This window comes from Cucurbita pepo, chromosome 3 (genome assembly GCF_057944985.1).
Source record: "Cucurbita pepo subsp. pepo isolate OVF chromosome 3, ASM5794498v1, whole genome shotgun sequence".
Lineage (NCBI taxonomy): Eukaryota > Viridiplantae > Streptophyta > Magnoliopsida > Cucurbitales > Cucurbitaceae > Cucurbita > Cucurbita pepo.
Window position 1 is genome coordinate 17,431,173 of NC_141800.1, and position 16,425 is coordinate 17,447,597.

The 16,425-nt window shown below is 33.9% G+C and overlaps 2 protein-coding genes across 9 annotated transcripts; one reads left to right on the forward strand and one right to left on the reverse strand.

Moving 5' to 3' along the window:
• Positions 1–659: 659 nt before the first annotated feature.
• Positions 660–12,438, reverse strand: LOC111789703 (uncharacterized). Of its 8 annotated transcripts, none has more exons than XM_023670363.2 (20): positions 12,106–12,438; positions 10,490–10,548; positions 10,133–10,212; positions 9,973–10,050; positions 9,814–9,873; positions 9,591–9,695; positions 8,367–8,477; positions 7,851–7,892; positions 7,003–7,176; positions 6,771–6,910; positions 5,651–5,748; positions 5,455–5,561; positions 5,319–5,361; positions 4,721–4,812; positions 4,406–4,454; positions 3,909–3,979; positions 2,588–2,707; positions 2,391–2,476; positions 2,123–2,168; positions 660–1,035 (listed from the first exon to the last, which is right to left on the reverse strand). In XM_023670363.2, exons 1-20 carry the CDS (start codon positions 12,381–12,383, stop codon positions 1,000–1,002), a joined length of 1,875 nt encoding a protein of 624 aa, XP_023526131.2. In that variant the 5' UTR covers positions 12,384–12,438; the 3' UTR covers positions 660–999. The 8 variants fall into 8 exon arrangements, 7 of the variants coding, with proteins under 7 accessions (XP_023526131.2, XP_023526132.2, XP_023526137.2 ...); XM_023670364.2 differs by having other exon boundaries at positions 660–1,032; positions 12,106–12,437; XM_023670369.2 differs by having other exon boundaries at positions 10,490–10,694; positions 12,106–12,247.
• A 1,378-nt stretch (positions 12,439–13,816) lies between these two features.
• Positions 13,817–16,425, forward strand: LOC111789973 (uncharacterized). Its single transcript, XM_023670716.2, has 5 exons — positions 13,817–14,072; positions 14,150–14,199; positions 14,379–14,484; positions 14,578–14,636; positions 16,247–16,425. Exons 1-5 carry the CDS (start codon positions 13,944–13,946, stop codon positions 16,296–16,298), a joined length of 396 nt encoding a protein of 131 aa, XP_023526484.2. The 5' UTR covers positions 13,817–13,943; the 3' UTR covers positions 16,299–16,425.

Consider the following 16,425-nt stretch of genomic DNA (forward strand, 5'->3'; position numbering starts at 1 on the left):
TCTTTTTTTTTTTTCTTTCTTTTTTTTTTTAATTTGATTTACTTATTTATCCTTTATAAATTAATTTATCAAGGACAATTAGAATTATTCCTCTCTTTTTTCTTCCTATTTCAAGATTATCTTTATAATGAATATTTTCAACCGAGATTACCCTACACAATCATTTACAAATGTAATACGAGCATTCTAACACTAAAAGTTAATCAACGGTTCGAGTCAAATTTTAAAATGCACACTTTCTATATCTCCTCTATTTATAAGGGGAACAGCTTAGCTTATAGCAGATGTTTGTGACGGGTGCTTTCGCCTTATCATAATAAAGTCGAGAAGTATGACCCTTCAATTAGAAGGCCCCAATCTCGTGATATGCAGAGCGTGACATTTCCACCTTTTAGTTAGTCCATCTAGCTCCAAACCAAAAAAATGCATATCTTTAATATTTATTTTATTTTTATCTTTTTCTTTAAGCCTCCAAAGTCGCAAAATCCAACAATGGGACAAAGTTTACAGGCCATTTTCATGTGTGAAGAATGCATTCTGTCCCCACTCACTTAAGGAATGAACCGAAGAGGCCAATGACATAATTATATAATTGATATTGCACAAACAAAGACAGGCAATGTGGCTTTCCTTATCAAGAGACATACCTCTTCCACAGTAAAAAAAAAGGGCCATTTCATCATTTCATGTACCTATATATAATGTTTGTACAGTAAATAACAGTCCTATTGTAACTGTTATTCTCATTCCTTCCAATTACAATTACACCAAAAAAAAATTGAGGCCTTCATCTACTAGAAAGTTCAATATGATTATGAGGAAGAAACTAACAGGGAAGAGACTATATATGCATTTGTGTCTATGAGAGGTTAAGAGGTACAAAATCAACTTTCAGGATTTATTTGATTTATTAGTTCAGACTATTGATGAAACAATTTCAATTACATCTACTTTGCATAATGAATGAATGATGAATATCGACACAATAAGGGGTCTGGTCTATGCTTTTCCTTTCCTTCTATCATCCATTGCCTGCTTCAAAAATATGTAGAATTTAGTAAAAGAACTCGAAGCATATAGATAATGATGCGTGTATGCACACATGTGTGCATTTTTTTTCTTCTTTTCTTTTTGGTACTTAATAGCAAGAGGAACAATCAGACAACAATTTCCTAGATGACAGAGTATAGTTCAACTAGTTAAGCAGATACTCCCCACACGTGTTGAACTCAAGAAAAGAAAAAAAGAGAAACAAAAAGGCATGAATTATCTAAAGAGAAACAAAAAGGCATGAATTATCTTAAGTAACTATCCGAACAAATTAACATCTCCCTTCACAAAACAACGTAAATTGCCTAAAACCCATGCATGCATAAAGGCATATTGTTTAGGATAATGTTACAACTTCACAAAAACATGTTTTGACAAATTTCCTTAGACGTTTTCTCCTGTTCAACTAGTTAAAGCAGATACTCCCCACACGTGTTGAACTCGAGAAAAGAAAAAAAGAGAAACAAAAAGACATGAATTATCTTAAGTAACTATCGGAACAAAATAACACCTCCCTTCACAAAACAACATAAACTGCCTAAAACCCATGCATGCATAAAGGCATATTGTTTAGGAGAATGTTACAACTTCATAAAAACATGTTTTGACAAATTTCCTTAGACGTTTTCTCTTGGTCAACTAGTTAAAGCAGATACTCCCCACACGTGTTGAACTCGAGAAAAGAAAAAAAGAGAAACAAAAAGACATGAATTATCTCAAGTAACTATCAGAACAAAATAACATCTCCCTTCACAAAACAACATAAATTGCCTAAAACCCATGCATGCATAAAGGCATATTGTTTAGGAGAATGTTACAACTTCATAAAAACATGTTTTGACAAATTTCCTTAGACGTTTTCTCCTGTTCCTTTAGTTTGTTGTTCTCAAAGATGATGTTTTTTAAAATCTCAAAAGTTATTCTTTATCCAAAATCGTGGGTTTAACACCGTTTGTCCAAGTCTGCATCGATATACATTAATAAATATATCAAATATGGTAACTTCTTAACCGTCATTAATGGTGTCCACAAATTGATCCTTAACTTATAGATTTTGGTAAAGAGAGAATACCTTGCTTTGGAACATTCTCATGGTCAACACAAGTGTATCCCGCATCCTACAAGAAAAATCAGCATCCTAGACTGAATAACTATTAAAGAAAATAGAAATAAGCTATTATTCTGAAACTAAAGAGATGAGCGGGTATAATATGCTTCTTGTTGATTATAGACAATGCTAAAGAAATAAAAAGGTCATATGATATTAAGCATAAGGTTTATGGTTAGTCTGAGAACTTCACAAAATACAAATGAATCTGTAAGTAGAAACGGAACATTACCTAACATCATAAGCATTAAAAGGAAGAGATGATCCATCAGAACATGTCAAAACAAATTGTGTAGAAATCCCAGGAGGAATTTTCAACTGCATCCACAAATATATAATAGAAAAACAAAACAAATCTTTGGTTTATTTGAAAATAATTTAAACTTGTAGACACCATCATCAGTGAATAGACTACTAATAAAAACATACCGATAACTCCCTTGAATATTTCTCAGCAATTACAACCACTTCTGTATTTCCCATCTTAATTTGGTAACCAGACCTCCTCAAAGAAATAGATGCTGGCTCCCAATTTTCAGACAAATCAATCTGTATGAAATTTGTGGGAAAAGCAAGATGCAAAATATTTAGTATATGTAAGTCAGTGAAGGCCGTATCTTTAATAGTACCATGTGTTTTATATTCTATTTGATAGTCAAGTTTTATTTCTTTCTACTTCCTTACCAGCCAAGAGGCTGACCCTATAACAAATAACATCATTGGTGATTGATCTACAGGTTATGAATTTTCTTTTATTTATCTTTTTGGTGCGTGAGCGGAGCTTCCCTCTGTTGGCTAAGATTTTTTTTTTCATCCAAATAAAAATGAAAACACAGTTTGTGAGTTATGACCTTTTACGGGTCTCTCTAGATTAAAATTGAAACCTGGTTGAATAGTAAGCTAGAAAATGTTTTCAAGACAACATGGGAGATACATATAAAAGAAAATTACAGTTCAAATGAAAATAAATCCTATAAAGATAAAAAAAAATTTCACTTTTTTGGATGTTGTTCTAAAACTGAAGTGGCAGAGTGGGTAAGCAACTGAACTGAAGAGGCATAATAGGTAAACAACTCAAGAATGTATATATGTACCCATAATGCTTTCTTTTCAAGTGTTGAATTCACCAAACTTCATATTCCTAAAAGCTTGCATTATAATACGAAGTTAGCTGATCGCTAACATCTTAGACCAAAACTTTAGATGCTAGGTGAATACTTTTCAAAGATTTGCAGGAAAAATGGAATATTAAATCCTAATCTTGAACAAGTGTCAATATTAATATTTCTTCACAACCAAATTAGAAAATCGTCCAAAAAAAAAAAAGATACCCACACAAACTTAACTAAAAAAACATTTCTCAAGTCACAAAAATGGTCAAACCAACAAAAAAAAAAAAAAAAAAAGAAAAGAAGGCACAAAATCAAGTAGGTAAACGAAGCATTTACATTCAACATCAATATGTCCAAATCTATCAAAAAGCATACAATGTAACTAGAAAAGGACCATGCAAAATAAACGAAAAAGAAAAACTAACTCATAAAACCACTAGAATGTCAACAACTAGTTACAAATCTTCTAGAAAATGGATGCTATTAATTTCACAATGAGTTTTAGTTCAGGGCTCAATCTGACAAAATGACAAATTTGAAGTTAGATTTGACTCACTCAGTATAGGGCTAAGAAATAAGTACAACCCCAACAAGGAATGAGATTTTCTAGAAGATTTACTTGTATCAGATAAACCTACCAGTAAAAGAACAGTAAACGTGGCTTGACCCTTCGAAAGATACGTGTCAATCTCCAGTTGCATGTCCGGATCTATAACATAACTAATTAGAAAGCTTGGGATGCACAATAAAAATAGCTGAAATAGAACAACGTTAACCAACCAACGAATCAAAATAATTTATACAAGATAACGTGATAGTTCAAACATTTGTTGTTAGCCAAAGGCAAGGCTTTTAAGAAAAATGTATATATTTATCTTTAAGTAATGATCTTTCGGTCCACGAAGAACTTGTTCCAACCTTCCATCACATTCTCCTCTTTGAGGTACAGATAAACACACTGTTGTAAAATTCAATTCAGACTCGAGGCAACCACATAGCAAACATCTCATTAAGCATGATTTTGCTAAAACACGCAAGCACTATAGTCCAGGGAAGCAATTAATTTAGCAACCTCAAGTATACACATACAGGCTCACAACTTAGATTGATGTTTTTTAAATTTTAATCAACTTACCACATTTTATTTTGTGCTGATCATTAGCAAAAAGCTTTACCAGCTCCCCCTGATGATTGGAAAAGAATTTAGAGTAAAGAACAGGAAGACTGTCTAATCATAATAAATCACAAAGGTTTTCACAGAAAAAGTGATAGGGATCAGGAAAGGAGGAAACTTGAAAGAGAACTACTTCAAGTTAAATACGATAAGATAAGAAGTCAAAAATAAATGCACGATCCTAGAAGAAAACTGGATGGCCTTTCTTAATTTCAAATATTAATAGCATGTAAAAATAAAATTTCTTCACAATTCGAAGTTTTCTTGGTAGAAAACCTGATGGCCATTTTCATCCATTGGTATGCACTCAACAGCAAGTAGTTTATCAACATCATCAGCTCCAACAACATATTCTGGATTTGTAGCTCCTAAATCAAAAATACCATTCAAAGATCAGTAATTTTTCTAGAAGTAACTAGTAACAAAGAGTGTCAATAAAAAGGACAGAACAACTAGAGTGCTGTTCTGGAACTATGTGATTCAACTGTGTTTCAGGACTTCAGATGATAAGAACAAGAAGATATTTTTCAGTTTACAATAAAGTCAAATCATATGCTTAATTATTAGAATATGAAAATTTTATTTGTTCAGATTTTACGTGGTAGATACAACCTACTCAAACATTATCTGTTCTATAGGTTCTAAAATTATATCCTTGAGTTCTAAATTCTTTTTACAAGGTAGTTGGAGCTATCTTTTATCATTGTTTTTCATTTATTTTGTGGTGTCTTACCCTACTCATATTATGTTGAATATTTTTCAGTTCAATAATAAAGTTTTCTTCCTATCCAAAAAGAAAAAGGGAAAAAAAAGAAGAAATAAACGTAAAAATGTCGTCAGATGAATCCTGCAAAGCTGAACTCATTTCCATTACCTTCAACATACTGCCTTGTGCCATCCTCAAGATGCCAAATCCACTGACACAAATTCATATCATTGATTCATGAACATTCCAAATGTATTCTAAAATATATGTTGACCTTTATTTAAATGATAGCAGAGCATGTCACCTGAAATATACAGAGAGAAGTCCCTCGAGTAGGATATCCGCATGCAAGAAGTTTGCTCCCTGGTGTGGCCTCGCCAACTATTTGAAAATTCTCGATGCTAGGTCCCTCTAATTAAAACTTCATGTGAGTATTCATGTCTAAGTACTGATTAATGTGTCGTGCATTGATCACCTTCTAAGAGAAATGGAGAACTCACCAACCATTACAGGGTGGTTATATCTCTCATCAGTTGTATAAAATTGCAAGTCTACAGCATCATCATCAACTGGAGGGGTAAAAGCACCAGGCATCTCCCTAAGATAATATGTTTTTATAGTTGAGAGATAAAAGAGGACGTCCATAAGGTAGTGCAGGAATCACAACTTTTTTATAAAGGTGTTTGTACATTGCATCATATTTTTATGCTAACAACTAAATTCAAACTGAAAGGTAATATAGTTTTGTAACAACAGGTTTTCAGTTGAAATCAAACAAACATGGCTGCGTAGTAAAAAAAAAAAAAAAAAAGATACTCCAAATCTAGGATAAATAAAATGAACGGTTCAATGAAAATGGGCGAGGAAAAAAAAATAAATAAAGAAGAAAAAACAAAATGAGTTCAAGAAAACTCTTCAGGTCTTATAGGCAGACTTATGGTTGTTCCATGTGAAAATTGTTTGGCATAAATTCAAAAACATTTGGTGTACATTAAAAGAGTGACCATAACAATGAGTGTTTTAGCATGGAGCCGAGAGGCACTATATTTCACGTTAGCTGGCCAAGTGATTGTCATACCATTATGATGCTCACTTTAAGATATGTTGCTCGAGTTCCCTAAGTGCACTTTCGACTTAATCTTAAGACACTAAATTTATGATTGGTTGTCAGTTGCATAGTTGCATGAGTGTCCATGGATAGGTTAGGAAGGTTGAAATGCCTTGACCAAACCTAATTGTTTGGGATTTATATTCCTTCAACTCAAAGAACTATTAGCGAATTATGAACCCAATCCAACCCAATCATAAAATAATTGAGTTGGGTTCGGTTCGGATTATTTTGGTTATTAACTAATACCTTTGTTGTAAAAAAAACATAAAATGCCAATCTCCAAAAATATTCGTTCAATGAAATTAAAATAATATACATACATAATTTTATTCTTAGTAAAAAAAAAATATTTTTTTAGTTAACAATAAGTCCAAATGGTTTCTTTCAACAAAACTAATTTAAGGTGAATCCATAAAATAAAACCCAACTCAGAGTTGGATTGGGTTGATTGTGTACCGCTAGTGTTAGTCTAACTCAAGGCATCCACACCAGAATTTAGAATGTCATACCTGCCATTATTGAAGAAAGGGTCTGGAGAATTGTCGTTGCTGACAGGTTGGTACATATTAGGTCTTAGACTAAAGTCTGCTGATCCTGGAATGTTATTTTGTATCCTAGATGTAAACACATCTTCAGTTGTTCTCAAATGCTGCATGCAACAGGGATGAGAACTAAATGAGTGGGATGTTTGTAAAAGCAAAAGGAAAACATAGTAGCCAAGGAAGTAAAGAGTAACCCTACCTCAGCTTTCGGATGAAGTTGGTATTTTGAAGTCCCCATATCAGTAATCTCTCTCTTTTGATATTGATATCCACTTTCAACGAACTTAAAATCAGTACTCTCTCTTTTTTGGTATGGATTAAACCCCCTCTTCAAATGATTATCAGCAAGCGATGATTGTTCTCCAATTTTTTCCTGTGATGAAAAGAAGCACAACTTTTATTACAGTAATTTATTAGTTTCAACTGACAGTTATTATGAGAGACAATGACATTGCTAAAAAGAAAAAAAAATGGAGGACGAAAAGTAGAGCTGTTGACAAAATTGCATTTCTGGCTTTAAGAAAATTGGTCCGAAAAACATTTATACATTTTTCCAAGCTAAAATCTTAGTGAAAAAAAACATTTATACATTTATACATTTAACAAAATTGCATTTCTGGCTTTAAGAAAGTTGAATGTCTGGCTTAACAAGAAGGCAGTCCAGTAAAACGTTAATGTAATTGGATGATAGTTTAAAATTTTTCATGTTATTTCATAAAAAAAAATAATAAATAAAAAACCCTCAAAAAGGGTTTTTCTTTTCTTCTTTTTTTTTTTTTAATGGAAGAGCAGTGAAATTTTGTACTATCAACATTTTCTCCCATCATTAAATATTCTGTTGTTTCTCAATCCATTTGACACAAAATTGCCATTATAACATTGTAGAGAAAAGATTTCAACATTTTATGGAGAATAAATAAATGAAGCAATAACAAAATGAATGCTAGTAGATGAAGTTGCAATCATATACAGCAAACGTTTTACTATCTTGGTTGGGCAACTTATAACTGAAGGAAAAGCAACAAATTTTAATATTAGCAAGCTTACATAAGAAGTTCTGATCTTCCACTGCAACTGATCATGAAGAAGCTACAAAAATTTGAGGAAAAATAAGAGGTGACGCAAAATGAAAGAGAAGGAAGAAAGTATTACAAAAAAAAAAAAACCTATTCTTCTAATCTTTTGTTTTATAAGAAACAGATTTTACAAGTACATACAAAAAAAAAAAACCCACAAAATGCCCACAACTACCTACGAGTATAAAAGATGTTGCAATATTTACACAAACTAATCGATCGAATTGGCCAGTGAGTACACATTACACACTACTCCTCTGCCATCAAACACACACTCACAGAATAAACTAATTTTGACTTGGGAGCATTCTTTAATTAGGTCCAAAGACAGATTAACGCCACTGAGTGAGCACATGAATTTCATGCATTCCGCTTCAAGATTTCAAACAAATTTATTTCAAGGAATCCGTTTGGAATAAGGATATTAGCAAGATAGATGAATTGCAGAAGTCAGAATTAGTCTCAAGCTTTATATGAGAGAATTTACCTTCACACTGTTAGTTATAACAGAGGCATTCATGACATGAGGCCAAATACCGTACTCTTCCAAAAGCCCAAGCAATGATGACGTGTAGTGATATCTCTCATCATCCACAGCCTATTGAGAATGAAACCACTCAAGATTGTTAGCATAAGCGGATATAAGATACTAACAACCTATTTTTACTTTATTTTTTGAAAAAATATACTTAGTCCAAGAGGCTTGAGTTTAGTGGTATTTAGGTCCCTTAGTTTTCAAACTCAACAATTTAACCCGAGTATTGGATTTAGTAGCATTTTTTGTTCGTCAGTTTTTCCATGAGTTACTAACCGATATTTTTAATAAAAATATTTTTTCTAATTTTTTAATTATTAAAGTTATATTATATAAAAAAATTTAATACTTCTATTCTTTTTCTCCCTCTTCTTCCTCATCTTCTTCTTCTTTTCTTTCTCCATCCCTCCTCCAAACCTTCTCCTTCTCATAGCTGTCATCGCCATAAGTCACCATTCGCTACCACCGTCTGTCATTGTTGACCACCACCATCGTCCGCCTAAAAGAAAGTTGAGAAAGGAGGAGGAACGGAAAAGAAAAGAAGAAGAAAGAAGGAGAAGCAGACAATAACAATGGTCGACAACAGACAATGGCAGCGAAGGGCAACTGATGGTGATGGCAACCATGAGGGGGAGAATATTAGGAGGAGGGAGGGAGAAAGATATTAAAAAGTTTTTTTATTTAATAATTAAAATTAGGAGAAAAAAAAAGAAAAAAAAAGGTATCATGTTGGCTTTCTACTAGTAATTAATGGAAAAACTAACTGAGGGACCAAGAATATTACTAAATTTAAAACTCAAAGCTAAATTGTTGAGTTTGAAAACTCAAGAACCTAAATGCTGTCAAACCAACCCTCTAGCACCTAAATGATACCAAACCAAACTTTAGGGACCAAAAGAGCTTCTTCTTTTTTTTCTTTTTTTTTTTTTTCTTTTTCATTGCTCCCCTGTCTGATGAATATGAACTAGAAGCTTTTTCTTTTTTCTTCTTTGGGTTGATACTTTTATATCTTCCTCTTTTTGGTCAATGAATTATTACTTATTAAGGGTTTCATTTTACCATCATGCGCCCAAAAATATACAGCCTATCAGATTGGAGAGATTGATTACAGTACGCAGACAAGTTCCATACAAGGTAATAGATGGAAATGACCTGGGAAAGAAACTAAAAACATACCTTCAATTCATTAGTCAATTTTAAGTTCACTTCCAGATCCCCTTTTCTGTATCCCAACTCATTGAAGGCAGAATTAATAGCTTCAGTTTGCTTCTCATCAACTGCCTGTTACAAAATGAGAAAAAAAATTGTGTTATCCGAATCATACCGCAAAGAAACCACTTGATTAGGAAAAAGCTGAAAACAGTAGCCCACACAACCATATCCAAGAACAAAGACAAACCATTCTTATATCTGAAAATTTCCTCTCCAGTGCATATTTCTCATTCAACAGTCGTAATTCCTTTCACCACAGAGACTTGTTGTGTAAGGTATAACAGATGTTCGAAATAAGTGAACCATCAATATCACATGAACCTAAAGTCATCTAAGCAATTTATACCTTCAAACAAGCAACTGAAATTTGTTGACGAAGAAGCTGGATCTCCCCTTCCTGTGCTCTTACCCTTGACGACAGTTCCTATGTACAACTTCAAGAACTCTTAGATGTTGCAGACAGCTTAAAATTAAGACCTGAGAAAATTGTACATAGAAGGCCATACCATAGCTTCTTGGTCTTGATGACTATTGACATCCACAACTCTTCTCAGATCATTTGAAGCAAGAGATCCTTCAAAGGTGCCTACACAAATAATTGTGTTAGTTTAGAACTTAGTGGAGGATGATGATAACGATATACACAATGCAGCTGCTATTTCAGCCATTAACCAAACTAACTTCCCTGTTTGCTCCTCCTTAAATTATCAGTTGAGACTAGGTCAAGACAACTAAAAATAACAAGAAAAAACCTATCCAGAACTAAACCACACTATTATTTTCAGTGCCGACTTTAAGCAACCTGCATTGATTTTAGAGAAAAAAGAATGCAATCCTACCATGAAAGTAGTTCGAGTTGTCACCTTTTTTTAGATGGGATCTTGCAGTGTGAACCCCGTTATCATTATGCCCCTGCAAAGAGCTATGAGTAGTCGACATCAGCTTGGAAACTCAAGTTCTTCACTTCGGCAACTTCTGATTGCATCAGCACTAACATTGTCCATCACGATAGAATCTTGCACTCTAGATCATTTGATGTCCATTCACCGTAGATGGAAACATTCCACGCTTTATTCATACAACTTTTGTTCATAAGATGATGATTACCATGCATCAAATGTAGGGTATGTCCGTCAATTCAGAATGATGGACAGTGAAATACTACAACACATTAAAACAACTGAAAAATACATACATATATATATATATATATATATATATATATATATATATATATATATATATACAGACATATTTTCACTAAAAAAATGTAGCTCTTGCATGCTAGACAGTTCAGAAGAAGCGTGTACTTCCACTCAAATTATTGCAACTGATGTTGTAACAACCCAAGCCCACCGCTAGCAGGTATTGTCTTCTTCGGGTTTTCCCTTTCAGGCTTCCCCTCAAGGTTTTTAGAACACGTCTGCTAGAGAGAGGTTTCCACATCTTTATAAAGAATGTTTTGTTCTCCTCTCCAACCAATATGGAATCTCACAATCCACCTCCCTTCGGGGCCCAGCGTTCTCGCTGGCACACCGCCTGGTGTCTGACTCTGATACCATTTGTAACGGCTCAAGCTCACCGCTAGCAGATATTGTCCTCTTTGGCATTTCCCTTTTGGGCTTTCCCTCAAGGTTTTTAAAATACGTCTGCTAAGGAGAGGTTTCCACACCCTTGGAAAGAATGTTTCATTCCCCTCTCCACCCGATGTGAGATCTCACAGATGTCATATCAAAATTATAGAGCATATGTGAAATGGGGAACACCTAATTCTAAAAGATGGGGAAAAACCAAAAGTCTAGAGCACAAAAGAAGACAGGTTCCTAGTCCCCAATTGAAAAGGGTTCGAATGACACTTCACTAATTATTCCTCACCATCTTAAACCCCTTCTCATGAAGAAATGAAGTCCAAAAGAATTTAATGAAATACTAGTGGAGAATGCTCAATAGTAAAACAAAATTCTGGGCATTTTGATGAATCATTAACCATATGAGAAACGAAATACTCATAATGTTGACCACAGGTCAATGAAAAACAGTAAACAAGAGGGATAAACAAACCAATAACAGTTACAGGCTGGGATTGGAAAGAACAAACAACGGTTGAATTTTTAACAATTCTAAAGAAGAACTCAAATGCCTGATTCAACTCAGCAACCGGATATCAAAAGATCAGAAGGCCAATCAAATTCATATGTACTTATCTCATTTTATCAGTCCAAACCAGAGAAATTGTATATCCATAAACAAAGTCCATATCAGATCCATCTTCACGTTAAGTAAAACACAAAACCGCGACAAAAACAAACAAATCATATTGTATTTTCACAAAGGTGCTGATTCGAATCCTGGAATTCGGCTTCCAAGAGAAAATCCCAGGCTATCGAGAAACATCAAATTTAAATAAAAACTACAAGAAAAAAAAAAAAATCGAACAAAAATACATTAATTAACAGTAAATGAACAGTTAAGGAAGTACCCAATGTTGTCAAATAAAACAGTAGCGATCTCGTGCTCCAATTCTTTTGCAGGTGCAAGAACAAAAAAACAATGCCAAATCGAGCTGCTTAAGCGCCAAAAACAGTAGAAATGGCGGAAGAAGAAAGTTGTGGAAGTCAAATGATTGACGAGTTTCTTAAGGAAAACGAACTTCAATTCCTTCGAAATTTCTCGAATATTATAGAGAAAAATGGAACGAAAAATTATAATTAATCGATAATCGGAAGTGAAAGTCCAAATCAAAAGTCTTCTGGCCATCTATGAAACAGCGTTCAGCCGGGTAATTGCGGGAAGAAGATGATTAAAAAAATAATTAAATAATTAATTTGTTCTTCTTTATGAACATTTCCTCGTCGATATTTATACCATAAAAAAAAATATAAATAAATAAATAAATGTGTCAAATAGTCATTTCCAAATCCACGGACTTTTATAAAATAATCATAAATAAATAAATAATTAAATGTGTCAAATGTCAATTTTCTTCTATACAATTATAGAATAATGAATATTACATATATATTAGTCAAATATTAATTTTATTTTAAATTATTAAAATTTTAAAAATAAAACATATATTAAATATATAATTATCAATCGTTTAATTTCTAAATTTCCATATTTCCATATTTTATGTTTTCATTATTAATTTTTTTAATTTATAAGTATTTAATATGTCTATAAATTTAAAATAAAATTAATAAGTTATTAGGCATACAATAAAAAATAATAATAACTATTTAAATATTTTTGAAAATGCAATAAATATTATAATAAAAATAAAATTTTAAAAACCGAGTTTTAAAAGACTAAAAATGTTCCTTGGAAATTGGAATCCAATAAGACATGAGACATGGGCCATAGCAGGATTGAGTGGCCCAGATCATTGACTGGGCCCATTAAATAAGCCCATCACAAAGTAACCTAACCACGTGGCAATATAACAAGTCACGTGAGATATATATACGACCACTCATTATTTGATAATTTTAATATAATTAGTAAATAAATTTTAATTATTTTAGAGAATTCAGTCAGGATAATTTTGGGGATTCACTCATTTGAAAGCCAGTGTGTCGCTAATTTAGGGAATGATTGTAAGTTTATAAATAAAAGAATAGTATGAGGGCTTTTGGGAAGCCAAAAGAGCCATGGACAATATCATATCATTGTGGAGTGTCGTGATTCCTAACATAATGTCCTCATTGGCACACCAAGCAAATATTGTTCGTTTTACTCATTGCTCGTCAGTGTCACGATTTTAAAAAGCATTTTCTAAGGAAAGATTCCGACACTCCTTATAAATTAATCAATGTGGGACTCACTCCCAATAATCTTCAACAATCCTCCCTTCGAACAAAGTATACTATAAGCCTCAAGGACCTCTCCTTAATCGAGGCTCGACTCGTTTCTCTAGAGCCCTCGAACAAAGTACACCATTTGTTCGACACTTTAGTCACTTTTGACTACACCTTCAAAATACACAATTCTTTGTTTGATATTTGAAAATTCTATTGTTATAGTTAAGTTTAGGGCATGACTTTGATAGCATGTTAAGCGACAAGCCGTTTGTTTATAAATTTTATTTAAGATGAGATGACATTAGAAGTCTTGGACTAATACTTGGATTTTTTTTTTTTTTTTTTTTTTTTTTTTTCATAATAACTAATAACTGAGCAACTGAAACTGTATATAAGCGTGCGCGCTTAAGCGGTTTCTACGAAGGCACTCTTGAAATCTGTGGCTTCATAGTTCTGAAATCGGAGTGAGCTAGAGAGGGAATCAATTGGAGGGCATCCGAATTTGATCCAAACAGAGATGGAAATCAACAATTCTCAGAGAAATCCAAATCCGCTCAACACAGTGAGACTCTTGTTGATTCTAGGGTTCGTTTTCTCATTGCTATCTACCCATACGGTTCTTGCCAAATCTCGCCGTCCGGTCACTGTAAGTTTTGTTCGTCTTCTCCGCTCGTATTTGTCTTTGTCCTCACTCGATTATACTGAACCGTGTCAATTATTCAGGATGCTGAAACCAGGCAAAAGAAGCAGGACTGTTACGCCGATATCGAGAGGTGAGTGTTTCTTTCAAGCTATTTTTAGTAGTTTTTTTTTTTTTTCTCGAATTGGATGTAGTTGGAAAATTATCTGAGTAACTTTGAAATGTGATTTCTCCTTTTTTTTTTTTTTTTTTTCTTTTCATCCTTCCTGCTTTTGATTTGATTCGTTTCGATAATGTGTTGGAACTTTGCAGCGGATTGTGGGGTTGGCAATGCAAATCTTCAGCTACCGAAAAGGAAAATTGTGCCCTGCGATGCCTTTCTCCTACTTGTTATGATATAGTTTATGGCAGCGATCCGGTGAGACAATTTTCTTCTTATTGTCATGTGCTTGTAATTCTCTGGCTGTTCATCTTTAATTGCTAAGTCTATCGTTGGATTTGTGTAATGTAGCTCGAGGAAGGAGAGAAGGACCTTGCTAGGAGTCAAGAGTACAAGTATTGTATCTTTAAGTAAGTTCGGTATTTTTGTTCAATTTTCCAGAAAAGAAAGTTGAACATTTCCTATTTGCAGTATTGGTTTCCTGTCCTCATAATGTCGATCTTATTTAGTTGTAAATCATAAATACGTTGCTTCATAAGTGATTAAGCAGTTAACCCATATCAATTTCAATGCTATAAGAATCTCTGCTAATAATTGTAACCTAATCCCTTGTCTCCAAACTCATAAATGGGATAGGAGATGAGTATCAAGGTTGTTTGCTGGTTGCATCACTGTTTGGTTGTTTGACAGTTAACATAGTCTGAAGGGATTTTGGGACTTCATCAGCTTGCACAATAGTAAGAAGATATGGGTACAAATTGGACGTTTTTGGTTATTAGAAATTTGTTCACATTTCGTGGTGTGAGATCCCACATTGGTTGGGGAGAAGAACGAAGCATTCTTTATATTGGTATAGAAACCTCTCTCTAATAGACGCATTTTAAAAACCTTGAGAGAAAGTCCGAAAGGGTAAACCCAAAGAGATCAATACTGCTAGCGGTGGGCTTGGATTGTTAAACGTGGTGGTTGTTCTCCTCTCCTTCTTTCCATCGTCCACTTCATCCTCCCACCATTCAGATAGGAATTAGACTTTTTTTCTTTTTTTCCTTGATTCACTAGTTCATATGATACGTTCTTAATCCGAATGCCGTGTCCATGGAATAGAGATTGTTTGTAAGGAGCTTCGACATAGGTGATTTTATTTGTCTGCCTTTGGATGGCTGGAAAGGAATCTAGCCACTGCCTATATTCTAGTTGCTACTTAACTCACTGGGGAGCTATGGTTTGTAATTCACTATACGTATGTAATACATCTTGAGTGCTACCAAATCAGAGAAATCCCTCCATGCTTAGAACCAAATTCGAATTTTTAACGATTCGAGAATCAAAATGGTATCCTATTGTATCTGGACTTTTTTCTTTCTCTATTTTCTGTGCTTAGAAGGAACTTAAGCAGCTCAGATGATCCATACCATTAGCTTGATCTTTTTCTTGACCTGGTTAAATGTGTGTTCAATCATATGGGATCTAAGATGCCTGCGTATGATGGCCTTCATTCCCCAACGCAACACTTTCCAATATTCTCTTCTACTCTTGAACAGCAACCTGAATTTGACCTTGCGAGGGGAATTTCTAGCTTGACAAGGGTGTATGAGCTTTCTTCGAAATCCAAGATTCAATCTCAATGCATCATCATATGTGGTCTGGTGTCCGTGCCAATTGGTTAGACGACGAACCGAATTAGCACTTCTCATATCAAGCTAGGCCTCTCAAGCTCCGTTTCTTGGTTATTAAGTAGTAAGCTAGAAGAATATTCTGTCTGGTTGAGCTCTCTTGCTAGATGGTTTTCAACTGCATGTCGTTTCGGCTAGGTTCCTAAAGCCATAGGAGACGAGTCGAGGGCAACTTCATGAAAGTGTACCATATGTGCTTCTCGACCTAACTGATTTCACATTTGCTCGTCAAATATATTTCAATTTTGACTAATATTTGGAACTGACCTAACATTGACAAACCTTATAAGCTTTTTGTATTTGGGATTGATTGAATTTAAAGCTTTGCTACCTTTGTTTGCTTGCAGGTTGTCAATGGGGGAGAGTCTGGAGGGTATTAAGGGCTCCTTTGACTACTAATGTCTGTCTGCTTTTCTCAAGACTGTCTGTGTTATATAACTGTCTGGTGTTCCATTTTGCCCTCTTCTTCTGACTGCCTTTTAACATTTGGGTCAAAATATGAGGTACAAATCCAATCTTGAGTTCA